Source organism: Leucoraja erinacea, chromosome 33, assembly GCF_028641065.1.
Source record: "Leucoraja erinacea ecotype New England chromosome 33, Leri_hhj_1, whole genome shotgun sequence".
Classification (NCBI taxonomy): domain Eukaryota; kingdom Metazoa; phylum Chordata; class Chondrichthyes; order Rajiformes; family Rajidae; genus Leucoraja; species Leucoraja erinaceus.
In genome coordinates, this window is record NC_073409.1 from 183,712 (window position 1) to 200,052 (window position 16,341).

A 16,341-nucleotide genomic window follows, 5' to 3' on the forward strand; every position below is an offset into this window, starting at 1 on the left:
GGCAGGCCACATACCTGCCTGCATCGCTGCGTACAGAGGCTGCCCCATGATGACAGGGTGGTTCTGGGTCCTCATCCCACAGCTGTCCACCTCCACCTTGTACTCCACCACCAGTAGCTGCACCAGTGACATGTGACCTTGCCGGCAGGCTGCTGCCAACATGCAGCTCAGCAGGTCCATGCATGCACCTGGAACAACACACACCAATGCAGTTAGAGAACACAGCTGGAACAACACACACCAATGCAGTTAGAGAACACAGCTGGAACAACACACACCATTGCAGTTAGAGAACACAGCTGGAGCAACACACACCAATGCAGTTAGAGAACACAGCTGGAACAACACACACCAATGCAGTTAGAGAACACAGCTGGAACAACACACACCAATGCAGTTAGAGAACACAGCTGGAACAACACACACCATTGCAGTTAGAGAACACAGCTGGAGCAACACACACCAATGCAGTTAGAGAGTACAAAGATGCAGGCATGATAAAGTCCGTGACAATTAACATGTTAATATCCATGAGACAGGGAGCACATTGTCAGACACAGGGAGCGGTCAGCGACAGCGAGCAGTCTGAGACCAGAGAGTGGTCAGAGGCAGAGACCGTCAGAGAGACTGGTTCATAGAACAAGGTGAGAGGGAATGGATCATAGAGAATAGAGGGTTCCAACCTGTTCACTGCACAGCAAGTGATAGAGGGCTGTGTTAGTGAGACTGAGGGCTGTGTTAGTGATACACAGGGCTGTGTTAGTGATACACAGGGCTGTGTTAGTGACACACAGGGCTGTGTTAGTGACACTGAGGGCTGTGTTAGTGATACACAGGGCTGTGTTGGTGATACACAGGGCTGTGTTGGTGATACACAGGGCTGTGTTGGTGACACTGAGGGCTGTGTTAGTGACACTGAGGGCTGTGTTAGTGACACTGAGGGCTGTGTTAGTGATACACAGGGCTGTGTTGGTGATACACAGGGCTGTGTTGGTGATACACAGGGCTGTGTTAGTGATACACAGGGCTGTGTTGGTGACACTGAGGGCTGTGTTAGTGACACTGAGGGCTGTGTTGGTGACACTGAGGGCTGTGTTAGTGACACTGAGGGCTGTGTTAGTGATACACAGGGCTGTGTTAGTGATACACAGGGCTGTGTTGGTGACACTGAGGGCTGCGTTAATTAAACAGGCCAGGAATTCCTGCTCTTGCCGGTCTAATAATGGCACAATATGAAAGTTACCTGGCATCGAATCCAAGAAGACTTTGACGACCTCCTCGTGACCCTGATGTGTGGCAATGATGATGGGGTTTTCGTGACTGGGCTCCTTGGACAATCCCACCTGCACGTCCTGGACCAGGAACCGAACTGTCTCGGCATCTCCATGGGAGGCAGCAAAGGTGAGGAGCTGAGACTGTGGAGAGAGGTGGCCAGAGTGAGCCCCACAGACTGGTGCATTTCCAGCCTCTCCCCTCCTGGACTCGTGTCTGAAACCTTCAGCTTCATGCTGTTTCCTGTCCATCTGCTCACTCCTTGTGTTTCACGTCCTTCCTCCAGTCCTGCTCTTTGCAACCACACATGGAGGAATACGTTTACGGAGAATTGTGCAACTTCTCAAAATTAATTGTCTGGAAAAACCACACCAACACTTTGGTTAAACAGCTGTCTAAGAGGCAGCCTTGTACTAAGGCCCTTCCTAGCGATCTGTCCACACAGTCACAGAGCAAGGTACAGGCCCTTCGGCCCAGAGGTTGCACTGACTATCAAATGCACATTATTCATTCTCCCTGTATCTCCATCAACTTCCCCTCACATCAACACTCACATCATCTCCCTTAAACTTCCCCCCTCTAGCATTTGACGTTTCTACTCTGAGTAAAGCCTGACTATGCTTCCCTTAGTTTTAGATACTTCTACCAGGTTGTCTCTTAGCCTCCGATGCTCTAGAGTAAACAACGCAACTCTGTCAAATCTTTCATAACTAAATCTCTGTGATTGAGACAACGTCCAAGAGCACCTCCCAACACATCGATACCCGACACAAGCGACTCCAACTCCACAGTCCTGCTCTGCTGCACCCTCTCCAAAGCCCCCATAGTACTAGGCCCCCCCTCGTATTGACTGACCATGGGCCCCCCATAGCCTTCCTGTAAAGTGATGACCAGGACAGCAGGCATCATTAACTTCCACATCACCCTAGGGAGGAATCTCCCAGCTCATCCCAGCCATGACTGCACATGGAAGGGGACGAGATATTTGGGGAAGGTCGTCCAGCTGTGGCAAGGAGTGGAAGAAGCTTCCTGTTAGTCTACGAGCAGCAGGTCCATGCTTCATCTTCCACTCACCTACTTCATGTTCAGATGTAATAGGAGCAGAAACAGGCCGTTCGGCCCATCATTAATATCCATGCCTTCTCCACTGGGGACCAGGTGCTGTGACATTCTTACCTTCTCTTCACTGCTGCCAGCTTCCTCACACAACAAGCGGGCGAGATGTTGAGCCTGCTCCACCTCGCCTGCACTGTAAGCTGCCTGTACACTCTGTAGGGTTGAGCACTGCTCGAAGGCTGGGCTCTCCAGCCCCGACTGCTTGCTTCCCATAGCCTCATCGGCAGTCCCTGTGAACAAAGACATAGATCAGATCCCTCATGCAGTCACGGAGTGATAGCAGTGGCTGTAATTACCCAATGATGTACAAACCAATGGTTCTCAGAGTTACGAGGTGTGGAGCTACAAACGGAACAAACCAGCATGGGATTCTAGCACGATTAGTCGCAGTGCATTGGCAGTGACCTCCAGATATTGTCCCCACATTCTCCACGTTCTGACAGCAGTCTCATGCCACCTGGTGCACAGTGCGATCCCGTGGCCTGCAACCATTGGTCCAACTGGTGCACAGTGCGATCCCGTGGCCTGCAACCATTGGTCCAACTGGTGCACAGTGCGATCATGTGGTACAGCACGGAAACTGGCCATTTGGCCCACTTTGACCATGCCGACCCAAGGTGCCCCATCTGGACTAGATCCACCTGCCTGCATTTGGCCGACCAAGGTGCCCCATCTACACTAGATCCACCTGCCTGCATTTGGCCAACCAAGGTGCCCCATCTACACTAGATCCACCTGCCTGCATTTTGCCAACATCCCTCTAAACCTTTCGTATCCATATTCCTGTCCAAATGATTTAAATGTTATTGTTTTTTTGCTGAAGCTCCAAATCTTGGTGGAATTCACATCTCATCCACCTCCCCCATGTGGAGGAAGGCTCCTCAGAGACACCATCACCATATGTAAAACCTCTTTATATGTCCTCAGTCTAAGTCTGCTACCAAGTGAGTTGAAACGCGTGATCCTAGGCAATGGGCCCTCCATAGACCTAACCCTGATGCAGACAGATGCCAAACTGGGGATTTCTCCACCTCCTTCACCATAAACCTGCTCCTCACTCCCAATAACAGCGATGGGGAAATCTACAGGAAATAGGAAAATAATCACCTGCAATTCTTCCTCACTAAAACAATGGTCACTCTCACCCTGACCAATGGTCAGTCAAAATGCAGCCTAGCTCTAACCCTAACCGTAAGGGCAATGAACATACAGAGTGGCTTCAATAGAAGCATGCAGAAATCAAACACATACAGAACATCCCAAACATCACCTTCTCACCTTCTCACCCCTGTCCACCCCTGTCCACTCCTGTCCACCCCTGTCCACCCCCACTGGACTGGAAGTCCTCGTTACCTTCTGCACTGTGACTATTAATGACAGTGTTTACACCAATGAATCAGAACTATTAACTCAATTATATTTCTCGCTGGAGGTTGGGTTAATTACAGACACAGACAGACAGCGTCTACAAGACTAAAACCATTGGATTGGCAACATCTATGGACAGGGAGAGAGGTGACAGCTTGGACAAAGGATTTCCCTTCTGAAACAAGTCTTCCCAGCATTTGTCTGTCATTTCAGATTTGTCAGCGACTGTAGTGTTTGTTATTTTTAGTACAAAACTATCTTGTCGCGGTTTCCTTTAACTTTGTTACTGTAACTGTTACAAATCCCTGCCACTGATTATAAATTTGAGAATGAGATTAAAGAGTAGACTGGTCCCACATTTAGGTCACGTACCTCAGCGAAACCCTTCTATATGTTATGTTTCAGATGGGTTTATTCCCATGCAAGTGTGGTCTGACGTCGGGCACTTGCTGGGAATGTTCCTTCTGGAGGCACAGAGTCTTTGAGCTGAGCATGGCACAGCTCCATCAGCACAGCCAACAATACTGTTCATTAATCATTCATCCATTCACCCAATGCCACAGAGAGAGAGAGAGAGAGAGAGAGAGAGAGAGAGAGCCTGCTATACAACACTTGCACGACTATGACACTCACTCCCACCACCATTCCTCAGTCCCTAATAACGGCCGCATATTTATACAATTCAGGGCAAACTCCAGAACAGTTCAAAATTCACACTGCCAGTGGTGGCGAAATAACATGAAAGAAACTTTAAACAAACAGTAAACCAAATGGTGCTAAAGTGTGAGCTCTCAGAATAATAGATTCCATTCAGATTTCTGTCATTATCTTGTTCTACTTCAACATGTCTCTGATTATATTTGTGTTCTCTTACTGAGACGACTTAAGGCTTCTGTAAAGACTGACCTTGTCACAGCAGTGATTCAGTGCATGCCCATTACATCCCCATTAACAATGCAGATTACCAGCCAAAGTCTACAATATCCATGGCGATCTTTCCCAAGTATTCCGGTTGGATTCTCAGCGTGACGCTGGAGATCGGATACAGTCTGAGCTTCCCCCTCACGCCACTCGCCGAGTCCCGGCCCCCTGGCTCACCACAAGGCTGCTTTGTCTGGAGATGTTGGTGTTTTCCCAGCGCTAGTGTCCCATCTCTGGGTCTGTGGCTGTGGACAGTGAAGGGCACTGGGTGGAGCAGCAACACTGCAGTTAATCAGTCTTCCCTCAGACCATCTCTAGCAACCACTCCCATCATAACCCTCAGCAGAATCAATTGCTTTGGAAATTGATACAGAGATTACAATTACCAGCAGAGACAGACTGCAGCAGCCGAGCTGGCACCTGGATATTGTCAGACAACACACTTAGACCAGGGTCTGAAGAAGGGTCCCAACCTGAAACGTCATTCCCCCCAGAAATGCTACCTGGCCCGTTGAGTTACCCCAGCACTTTGTGCTTTACCTCTGCATAAGCTGAGCTGGATATCTCTGTTTGGAGAGTGTTTGACTGCTTGTTCCCTGAGCACCAATAATCTTCCCCCACTCATTTCGCCAAAGCATGTCATCAAATCAAAAATATAGAATGACACCATGACATCATTCAAGTGGATGATCGCATGTGAGTCCTGTTTTCATTATTTCACCATCTCTGTTCACATCAGCCCAGGCTCAGATACTTGCCCTGAGCATCAGGGTCAGAGGATTCTGCTTCTGGGCTGAGTGACGGAGTGGAGCAGGTAGACACGACTTACACTGGTGTGTGGCAGTGAAGGTGTGCTGCAGGGTGCCGTGTAGTACCAAAGGAGTAGTGTGGTCTCTGATGCATTTGGGAATGTTATACAAGTCCTGGGTTTACACGGGCAGTTGGTGCAACTGAGGAGCTGTGGACAGGTCAGGACCGGTTGTGGATGGTCACGGCCGGTTCTTACTTGCCCCAGCCACAGGGAGAGACAAGGCTGCTCTCTCACTGCATTCTAATACACTCAGTACTGAGCAGTGGAGAATGATCTAGAACGGAGATGCAGCAGGCGTGCTGAGCAAAGGCAGTGTGGACTGTCACACTGGCCCCACCACACTGTCCCCACTGGCCCCACTGGCCCCACCACACCGGCCCCACAGGCCCCACCTAGCGGGCCCCACTGGCCCCACCACACTGTCCCCACCACACTGGCCCCACTGGCCCCACCACACTGGCCCCACGGGCCACAGCACACTGGCCCCACCACGCTGTCCCCACTGGCCACAGCGCACTGGCCCCACTGGCCCCACCACACTGGCCCCACTGGCCCCACCACACTGTCCCCACTGGCCCCACCACACTGTCCCCACTGGCCCCACCACACTGTCCCCACTGGTCCCCACTGGCCACAGCGCACTGGCCCCACTGGCCCCACCACACTGGCCCCACTGGCCACAGCAGACAGTAATCGTGCAGGAGGTTCAGGAAGTGAAGCAAGCAGCAACAGGAAGCTGGGATTGGTTGTGAAGCATGTGAGCAGGTGAGCTGATACTCAGGGAAGGTCAGGAAAGGCTGGACAATGCAAATGTTGAAAGCTTTCCTAATACAGAGCAATTCCAGAGTCCAGGGCAGAGCAAGAACAAGGAGGGGGGCAGGGCGGGGCAAGGGGGGCCCAGGGTCAGGGGTCATGGGGCCCTGGGTCAGGGGTCATGGTTTGAGTCACTGCAAGGGACCACCAGGGAGCTCCTGTGGGGGTGGTGGACAAAGCTGATGATTGTCCACGTACTCTCTAAGTTGCTGAGTATTTCCGGCACACTTTTCTGTTATTATTTCAGTTTTCGTACGTCTGCAGTTATTTGCGTTTCATTCAGGGTGGGACATGTGCACCTGTCCCCAGCATCACGCCTCTACTGCCACTCAGTGACAAACTCTGCAACACCTTCCTAACCACACTGGACGACAGGTGGAAGTCCAGGGCTGTGGCCGCAGTAATCAGCCTGCCCAGGGCCACTGGCCACAGACCGGTCAGCTACTGCCCACATCCCAGATGGACTAGCCAGCCTGGCCATTCAAAGTGGAAGCCCCTGTCTCTCACACACACTGTTGTTTAGCACCAGATCACACTCGCCTGTCACTTCCTCATTACAACTTCCCCTTTCAATACTGATCATTGACTAACAAACTCAAATAGACTTTTTTAAAAGACGCACAATAATTGGTAAAACACATTATGTTCAGAGATAGCATTTTCTGCCTGGGATTTCCATGAGAACGGTGTTTTTGACTGAAAATTAGTTTTGAAGTATTTTGGAGACTAATTCTAACTTTAGTCACGGCTTTCCTCCTCAAAGTTTAGTCATGTTTATTCTTAGTGTTGGAAAAGACCATTTGTGTCTGAAGAAGGGTTTCGACCTGAAACATCGCCTATTCCTTCGCTTCATAAATGCTGCCTCACCCTCTGAGTTTCTCCAGCATTTTTGTTGACCCATTGTTTTCCAAATGTCATTCGATCCGATTGTGCCAGTTTTACCAAAAATACGTTCCAAGATTTCCCTGCTTTCCCCTAATTCGCAGCGACACGGAACTCGAATGGGAGTGGAAGATGAAGTAAAGTGAAACTAGTTCCAGCATCAGCAACCCGAGGCCACAGGTGTGTAGGTACTGGCTCGAAGGGCCGAATAGCCTGCTTCTGCACCTATTGTAATCATTCTATGTTCTAACATAAGGAGATCAACAGGCCAGTTAGATAGTACGTTGATCCCAATGTGTTCATCCATTTCATTTTCATCACATGGGGGTGATTTACAGAGCACTGCCATTATAGTTTGAGGAAAGTGTTACTGGGACACATGGGGTCAGACCCACAGTTTGTAGTAGAGTTGTACAGAGGTCAGGTCACACAGAGTGGATGCTCTTTTCTCTATGACCATTACACACAAGGAACTGCAGATGCTGGAATCTTGCATAGACCACAAAGTGCTGGAGTAACTCAGCGGGTCAGGCAGCATCTGTGGAGAACATGGATAGGTGACGTTTCACAGAATGCTGGAGTAACTCAGCGGGACAGGCAGCATCTGTGGAGAACATGGATAGGCAATATTTTACATTGGGACCCTTCATCAGACTGCTAGAGTTTGAAGATCAGTCCTGACCTGAAACGTCACCTATCCATGTTCTCCAGAGATGCTGCCTGACCCGCTGAGTTACTCCAGCACTCTGTGTAATGTCACCTATCCATGTTCTCCACAGATGCTGCCTGACCCGCTGAGTTACTCCAGCACTCTGTGAAACGTCACCTATCCATGTTCTCCAGAGATGCTGCCTGACCCGCTGAGTTACTCCAGCACTCTGTGAAACGTCACCTATCCATGTTCTCCACAGATGCTGCCTGACCCGCTGAGTTACTCCAACACTTTCTGCCCTATTTCCCATGTTGTGTGGCTGCATTGCCGTGTGTGGCTGCTAGATTTGTGCAGTCGACAGCAGGTTTCCTGCAAGATGGTCAAGACTGGACTCTAAAGCAGGTTTGCTGGTGATGGCGCAACTTGAGACATAGTAATATAAATGGGAATGGTTTAGCCCGAGCTGTAGATTCCAATAATCCAGTTAGACCAGCTTAGGCTGGGCTCTGCTCCCTTTATAATTTCATGCTCTGTTTCTCTGCATGAACGGGCAGTGAACAGATAAACATCGCATGGTACAGGCGGTGGTGATGTCACGGAAACACACACCATTCTCAACGCCGCTCACATGATCACGCTCGCCATCTTCAAATGTAATGTTGACATCCTGGCACTGTCCCTCTCTCTACTTTCCATAAGTTATATATCATTTCTAACCATTCCGCACAACATTTCACTATTCCTATTGCCCATTCCATGACCTGTTTACTACTGATCATGTACAACACTGCATCTTGTATGGTCTCAGGAGTGGATAATACTCATAATACAGCATTCTGTGGATAAGCGGAGACACCTCCTCTCCAGCAGCAGAACATAAAGCTGCAGGAACATCAGCAGGTCACCAGGCAACATCAGTGCAGGAAAGGGACAGATTATGATTGTGTTTGGGACCCCTCTTCATAGTGAGGTCATCTCCTCTAGTGGATAACCTCTCTGTTATCACACGTAGCCTCACATTAGGATGGGTGGAGAGAGATTATGGCCAAACCCAGGCACAAGGGACTAGAGCAGACTGCCCACCTAGTCGCCATGGATGTTGGCGTGGACATTGGGCCTCGCACCTGTGAGGAAGGATGTATTGGTATTGGACAGGGTACAGAGGTGGTTTACAAGAATGACCCCAGGGATGATTGGGTTAATGTACAAAGAATGTTTGTGCAGGGATATGGTTTAACAATGGTTGAGCAACCATGTTCATATTGAACGGTGGGGTAGGATGATGGGGCCAAAATGATGCCCTGAAGGAAGCTGCTAAAGGTACGGTGTTGTCATGTAAACACCGAGAGGGAATGGGAAGTTAGTTTTGGTAGGGAAAGCCCAAGCTAAAGTGAAAGAACGGTGGTGCATAAACCACAGGACATTACCACATCATTAGCTCACATCTTCTGCATTGAAACTGAAGCAGCTTTGTGTCACATTAACCACTGACTTCAATGTTCCCGGAGCCCTTATCTGTAAAACTTGAATTTCAATATTAATAAAACAAATTATTCTGAAACGTTCATGTTTTGCTGTTATATTAGTTACAAACTCAGGAGATGTTACAGTCTGTGAAGAGGCCTCTTGGTCTCAGTAATCTGGGCACCAGATAGTCCAGGGGAGGAAGCTTGCGGGATACAGACTTCTCTTACTTTTTGACCTATTCACTGAAGCTGCTCCAGCCCGAAACACTGCTCCAGCCCGATACACTGCTCCAGCCCGATACACTGCTCCAGCCCGATACACTGCTCCAGCCCGATACACTGCTCCAGCCCGATACACTGCTCCAACCGATACACTGCTCCAGCCCGATACACTGCTCCAGCCCGATACACTGCTCCAGCCCGATACACTGCTCCAGCCCGATACACTGCTCCAGCCCGATACACTGCTCCAGCCCGATACACTCTAACCGATACACCGATACCAGCCCGATACACTGCTCCAGCCCGATACACTGCTCCAGCCCGATACACTGCTCCAGCCCGATACACTGCTCCAGCCTGATACACTGCTCCAGCCCGATACACTGCTCTAACCGATACACTGCTCCAGCCCGATACACTGCTCCAGCCGATACATCCAGCCCGATACACTGCTCCCGATACAGCTACACTGCTCCAGACCGATACACTGCTCCAGCCCGATACACTGCTCCAGCGCGATACACTGCTCTAACCGATACACTGCTCCAGACCGATACACTGCTCCAGACCGATACACTGCTCCAGCCCGATACACTGCTCCAGCCCGATACACTGCTCCAGCCCGATACACTGCTCCAGCCCGATACACTGCTCCACCACGATACACTGCTCCAGCTGATACATTTACCACTGCTTGCCAGCTGATACATTTACCACGTTGCCACACTTGCATTAAACGGGCAGGTCTACAAGAGCAGCCAGCCTTTCTGTTCCAAGTCCCTTGAATCTCCTGCATCTCCCCCTCCCCTCACCCATCCATTCCCAAGCTAAGACAGCACATCACTTTGCTAAAAGAAAATAGACGAGGAATATTCTATTCTGTGCAAAGCATGGAGGTCTATAACTCTAGACTCTACTGCAATTCAGACCCGAACAGCATTTCAATCAATCTGTACCCAATTCAACATCTCGGTCAATGACACAGTGCAGAGATCCTCTGGCCCACTCAGAATGGTGCTCCATGCCCAAGAAACAAACCAACCACCAATAACTTTGCCCCTCCACTCTTCAACTGAGCCTTCTATCGACCATGTTCTTACTTCAACTGATGGCCATGTGTGGAGGTTATTGGTTTAATTGACGGTGATGATGGGCAAGGGCAACCCAGGGAGGGCAACACTGAGGTTTGGGGGCAGGGACAGGGTTGAAGCCAAATGATCCAAATGAAACTCTTATTCCACGATTAACCAAATCTGATAATAATGCAAATATTCAATGGTTAATTTATTAACTGGCATCACATTCTTTATATTCAAGCAGTCAGCACATTACCAGTTTCCTGTGGCATGCTGTCCTCAGCTGTGTCTTCATGGCTGACATCCCAATACATCTTGGTGGTTGCTACTCCACAAACCTCGCAGGTTAAACCACTGGCTCCTCAGTTCATCACCAACTCTGTGTTATTCCGATAATCTTCTCTTTGCTAAAAAAACAAATGCTACTTAGTTTTGCAGGTTATTTAAAAAGAAATTTATGTTTCTTGATCAGCAGAAGCAATGGACCAAATAACCTTCAGCCTTGTAAATGTTTTATTAAGCCAAGTAGGCCGGGAGTGAAGTAATGCATCCTACTCTCCACACTAATTACAGGCCCTGAAGAGGGTGCAGGAAATATTCACTAGAGTGGTTCCGGGAACGAGTGCAAGGTTAGACTGCAGGAGTTAGAGATACTCTTCTTCCAGTGGTGATGAGATTCGATAGAGTGGACAACATTGTGCAGATTTATAAATAGAAACAACATTGTGAAAGGGGATGGCAAAGCACAGAGGCAGCGTGAGAAGATGTTTTGTAAAAAGGGAAAGGAAGTTATGATCTGGAACTTACTGCTATGGGGAGGGGGAGGGGGAGGGGGGGGGTGAAAGTGAGGGCTTTCCAGAGGGAGTTAGGTGGAGTATAGTTTGGAGGAGCAGAGAGAGAGAGTGGGGTAGGGAATACACTGATCTGTCTGACAGAGAGATGGCCAGACCTGGCTCCCTCTTCCTGCAGTGATGTTGTCACTCATTGTTAAAGACAAAACATGGAGCACACAGCATTAAACCTCGACATGAGACAAAACACAGCCAGTTGGGGAATGTGAAAGGTGATAAATGCTGAACATTCACAGCAGACAAACCCTTCAGACCCACCTCAGCCTCCCAAAGGAACTGATGCTCTGTGTAATGGTGTAATAGCAAGGAACTGCAGATGCCTGGTCACCTTAGAAAGACACAAAGTGTTGGAGTAACTCAGCGGGTCAGGCAGCATCTGTGGAGAACATGGTTAGGTGATGTTTTGGGTCGGGACCCTTCTTCTGACTGATTGCAGGACAGCAGGAAATAGTCTGAGAAACAATGGCCATGTTCTGTCCTGCCCCTCCTCTCTTCCAGCTCTCTTTTGCGCTCCTCCTGCAATCAGTCTGAAGGGTCTCGACCCGAATTGTCACCTATCCAGTGATCTGCTTGACCGACTGAGTTATTCCAGCACTGTGTCCTTCTCTGTGAAACGGTGACTTTCCTGTGCTTACCATAGAGTTATAGAGTGACACATGTGGGAACTGGCCCTTGGGACCAACTTGCCCACACCAGCCAACATGTTCCAGCTAGTCCAACCTGCCCACGTTGGTCCATATCGCTCCAAACATGTCCTATCCATGTACCTGTCCAACTGTTTCTTAAATCACCATCAGCAGCTTTCCTCCTGCAGTCTCTCCCTGATCCCAGAGTACTGATCACTGGTCACTCAGATCTCTAAACACTGCTGCATGCAGCTGAAACCATTGGTATATCTCTCACTGCGCTGTCTCATCTGTTTTACTATGCATCTGCTCACGTCCAGAACCACCACCTGATCTTGTTATTTTAATTCACTCCCAGTGTACAAATGCATCTCAATGTACGAGTGAGGAATGTTGCCTCATCTTTCCATTAGGCATTTTGTAATCTTTGTAATCTGGCATTTAAAAAAACAATAGTGGGTGGCATGGTGGCGCAGCAGTAGAGTTGCTGCCTTACAGCATTTACAGCGCCAGAGACCCGAGTTCCATCCCGAGTACTGGTGGTCTTTGTACGGAGTTTGTACGTTCTCCCCGTGACCTGCGTGGGTTTTCACCGAGATCTTCGGCTTGGTATAAATGTAAATTGTCCGTAGTGCATGGGATGGTGTTAATGTGTGGGGATCACTGGCTGGTGGGCTGAAGGGCTTGTTTTTGTGCAGTATCTCTAAAGTAAACTAAACTAAAATCACTACTCCCAATGTTCAACCAGTAAATGCTAACAGTGTGGGAAGCAACTGCAGATGCTGGTTTACACCAAAGATAGACAAAAATTGCTGGAGTAACAGGTCAGGCAGCATATCTGGAGAAAAGGAATAGATTTGGGTCGAAACCTTTCTTCAGGCCTAGTGACTCTGCTGTTAATTTGCTGTCTGCTACTCCAGACCTATGTCTTGTAGCTGCATCTTTGAAGATGCCTCAGAAACAACTTTCTTCATACTACCAGAAGCAGGGATGATTGTTAATGACTGCACAATGCTTAATTCCATTCATTGCTCTTCATACATGCAGCAAGGCTCGGTCAATGTTTAGGTACAGACAACTCATTAGCAACTAAGTAACAAAAATGTCCAGCTATTTCTTCAAGAAGAATGCAGCCAATGACCGATGAAATGTGATGGTCTATCACCTTCATTACCATTGGGGTCATCAGTGGCTACAACAGCAGATAAAGGCCACGTGGCTCCTCCTCACTGCCATGCAACTGTCTACGAGGAATATCAGGAAGGTGTGGAGTAGTTTCCACTTGCCTGGATATATCAACACTCGGTTTCATCCTGTAATCCCCACCTGTGCTGTGAGACACTTTCCCCAGACCCACTGCACCTTGTCAAGGGCAGGTAAACAAGGCGATAAGTAGAAGACTGGTCAACCACTGCCAAATCCTTCTCATGCATCTACACAAATCACTGGCTTTTGCACCATCATCTTTGTTTTCATGCAATTATTCTCATCACAGATGTCCTTCTGTTGTTGGCCTATTTTGTGCTGATCAAAGCCTTTATATCTCCAGCTTTTTACAGTTCTGATCAAAGGTTGTCTACACTTTCCCAATTCACACACCTGGCCACACCTGTCACTTTGTGTTTTGTTTTGATTTCAAGGGAGAGTCAAGAGTATTTAATTGTCATGTAATGGAAACAGAACAATGAAATCCTTCCTTGCATCAGCGCAACAGGGCTATAAACACACAACTCGCAAAAAGAGTTCAATAAATTAAAAAACAAAATGAATGCAGAACAAACACCCCAAGTCCCTGGTTCATAGTTTAGTCGGCATTAATAGTGTTTAAGAGCCTGGTGGTTGTTGGGAAGAAGCTGTCCCTGAAGCTGGAGTTCACAAACCCTACCCACACACAATAGCAGGCGTGAGATGAAAGTGTGGTTGGGGATGGTCAGGGTCACTGATGATACTGGCTGCCTTTGGTGACAAGTAATTCTAACACTTAATGGACTGTCTTAGTAAAAGCAGCAATGTCCTGATTGTAATAAAATATTTGATGAGCAAAGACACAAAATGCTGGAGTAACTCAGCGGGTCAGGCAGCATTGACAGCACTGTCAGGTAAACAGTAATAATTTACTGAACTAAGAAATAATTTCACCATACCTCATGATATTAAAGCACCTTTGACTATTCCTGGGGAACATGATGGGTGACGTTTTGGGTCAGGACCCTTCTACCTCCACAGCCTGGCTTATTCTGCTTGCTTCATATTTCAAACATTCACTATATGTTGTAGGCTGTTGGCTGCAACCTACCTTCGACCCCAACTGTGCCCTCCCCCCAGATGTGGCACCCTCCCCCCCAGATGTGGCCCCTCCCCCCAGATGTCGCCCCCTCCCCCAGATGTCGCCCCCTCCCCCAGATGTGGCCCCTCCCCCCCAGATGTGGCCCCCCCTCCCCCAGATGTGGCACCCCCTCCCCCCAGATGTCGCACCCCCCCCCCAGATGTGGCACCCTCCCCCCAGATGTGGCACCTCCCCCCCAGATGTGGCCCCTCCCCCCCAGATGTTGTCCCCCCCTCCCTCCCCCCCCCCAGATGTCGCACCCCCCCCCCAGATGTGGCACCCTCCCCCCCAGATGTGGCACCCTCCCCCCCAGATGTGGCACCCTCCCCCCAGATGTGTCCCCTCCCCCCCCAGATGTTGCCCCCCCCCCCCAGACGTGGCCCCTCCCCCCAGATGTGGCCCCTCCCCCAGCTGCTTTCAACACACGAGCAACTGCGAGTTCCTCAAACCGCCGCCAAAAGGCCTTCGATTCAAATCACAACCCGATGCCCAATAACCCGTGGAACCGCTGGATCAACGCGAGGCAGATGTGTGCAGATGTGTGCGGGTCTCCCCCAGCTGTGGGCAGATGTGTGCAGATGTTGTGTGCGTTTGGCGCGGTTCTCGCCAGATGTGGGCAGCGCCGGCACATCTTCACCCGAGCGGGAGCGGGAGCGGGAGTGGACGGGCGGCGGTCGCAGCGTCTCCCCCGTCCGGCCCCGACCCATCACCGTCCCGTCCCGTCCCGTCCCGTCCCCGACCCATCACCGACCCCCCACCCCGCCCCGGTCCCCGTCCCCCCAGGACCCGCTTACCCGAGGAGCGGCCGCCGGAGCCAGAGTGAAGCTGCGGAATGAGGAAGTGGAGACGGCGGGTCACCCGCACTAATTCCAGATCAGTCCCGGACCCACCCACATACAGATCCCGACCACCCTGGCCCAGCACTCGACTAACCCGGACTAGCCACAGTCAGTCCCGGGCTAGTGTTGGGTCAGACCCGGGCTAGTGTTGGGTCAGTCCCGGGCTAGTGTTGGGTCAGTCCCGGGCTAGTGTTGGGTCAGACCCGGGCTAGTGGGGTCAGTCCCGGGCTAGTGATGGGTCAGTCCCGGGCTTGTTCAGCGCCTACTGTGTAACTGTGCCGTGTCGAGGGTGATGTCCTGTGACGGCGGGACCAGCTCTAACTTCTTGCCCCACCCCCACACTTGCCCGCCAGCCTGTACGTGACATCATTTACTGTCGCCATCTGACCCACACGTGGCGGGAAACCTGAGCACTAGGAGGAACCCACCTGGTCTCAGGGAGAATGTTCACAACTCCACACAGTCAGCACCTGAGGTGAGGATGAATAGTCATGGACAAACACAGAGTGCTGGAGTAACTCAGTAGGTCAGGCAGTATCTGTGGAGAGAAGGAATGGGTGACGTTTCGGTTGGAGACCCATCTGAATAGTTGTATGTGAGACTGTACACAGAGGGTGGGGATGGAGAGCAGGCGGGCGGCCGGGCGGCCATGTGTGGTCGCCGGGGTGTACGGGATATTGGGAGAGATGCTTAACAGCTTGTTCAATGTTAACCAGAATAATTTTAAAATATGGTACATAGTATTTATGTGGCCTATTGTGTCTGTGATAGTCTAACATAAAACTATTTAGGTTACTGTCACGTAGGTAATATGAGTCAATATTACTTTAACAGTGTGTGACCCACTGTGTTTTACTCCAGTGTTCCAGCAGCTTCCACAGGTTCTCTATGAAAGCCCCTACACGAATTGCAGTCACATTGTATGTTAAAACCCTCCAGTATCTCACTGTGAATGGGAGAGGTGTGGAGATCATTGCTGTCCCTGTAAACTCTTAGCCCATCACTTCGAAACATAGAAAATAGGTGGAGGAGGCCATTCGGCCCTTCGAGCCAGCACCACCATTCATTATGACCATGGTTGATCATCCAAAATCAGTACC

General features: G+C 49.9%; 1 protein-coding gene across 2 annotated transcripts in view; it reads right to left on the reverse strand.

Moving 5' to 3' along the window:
• The window catches only part of lrrk1 (leucine-rich repeat kinase 1), a 51,583-nt gene extending 36,149 nt beyond the window's left edge, over positions 1-15,434 (reverse strand). The window contains exons 1-5 of one of the 2 annotated variants that reach the window (XM_055660978.1): positions 15,197-15,434; positions 10,856-11,006; positions 2,449-2,618; positions 1,244-1,415; positions 15-188 (exon numbers count right to left, since the gene is read on the reverse strand). In XM_055660978.1, coding sequence (XP_055516953.1) covers positions 15-188; positions 1,244-1,415; positions 2,449-2,618; positions 10,856-10,913 — 574 coding nt within the window. In that variant the 5' untranslated portion in view covers positions 10,914-11,006; positions 15,197-15,434. Of the gene's footprint in view, positions 1-14; positions 189-1,243; positions 1,416-2,448; positions 2,619-10,855; positions 11,007-11,708; positions 12,676-15,196 lie in introns of those variants that run through there. The other variant, XM_055660979.1, reaches the window with a different exon arrangement.
• Positions 15,435-16,341: the final 907 nt, after the last annotated feature.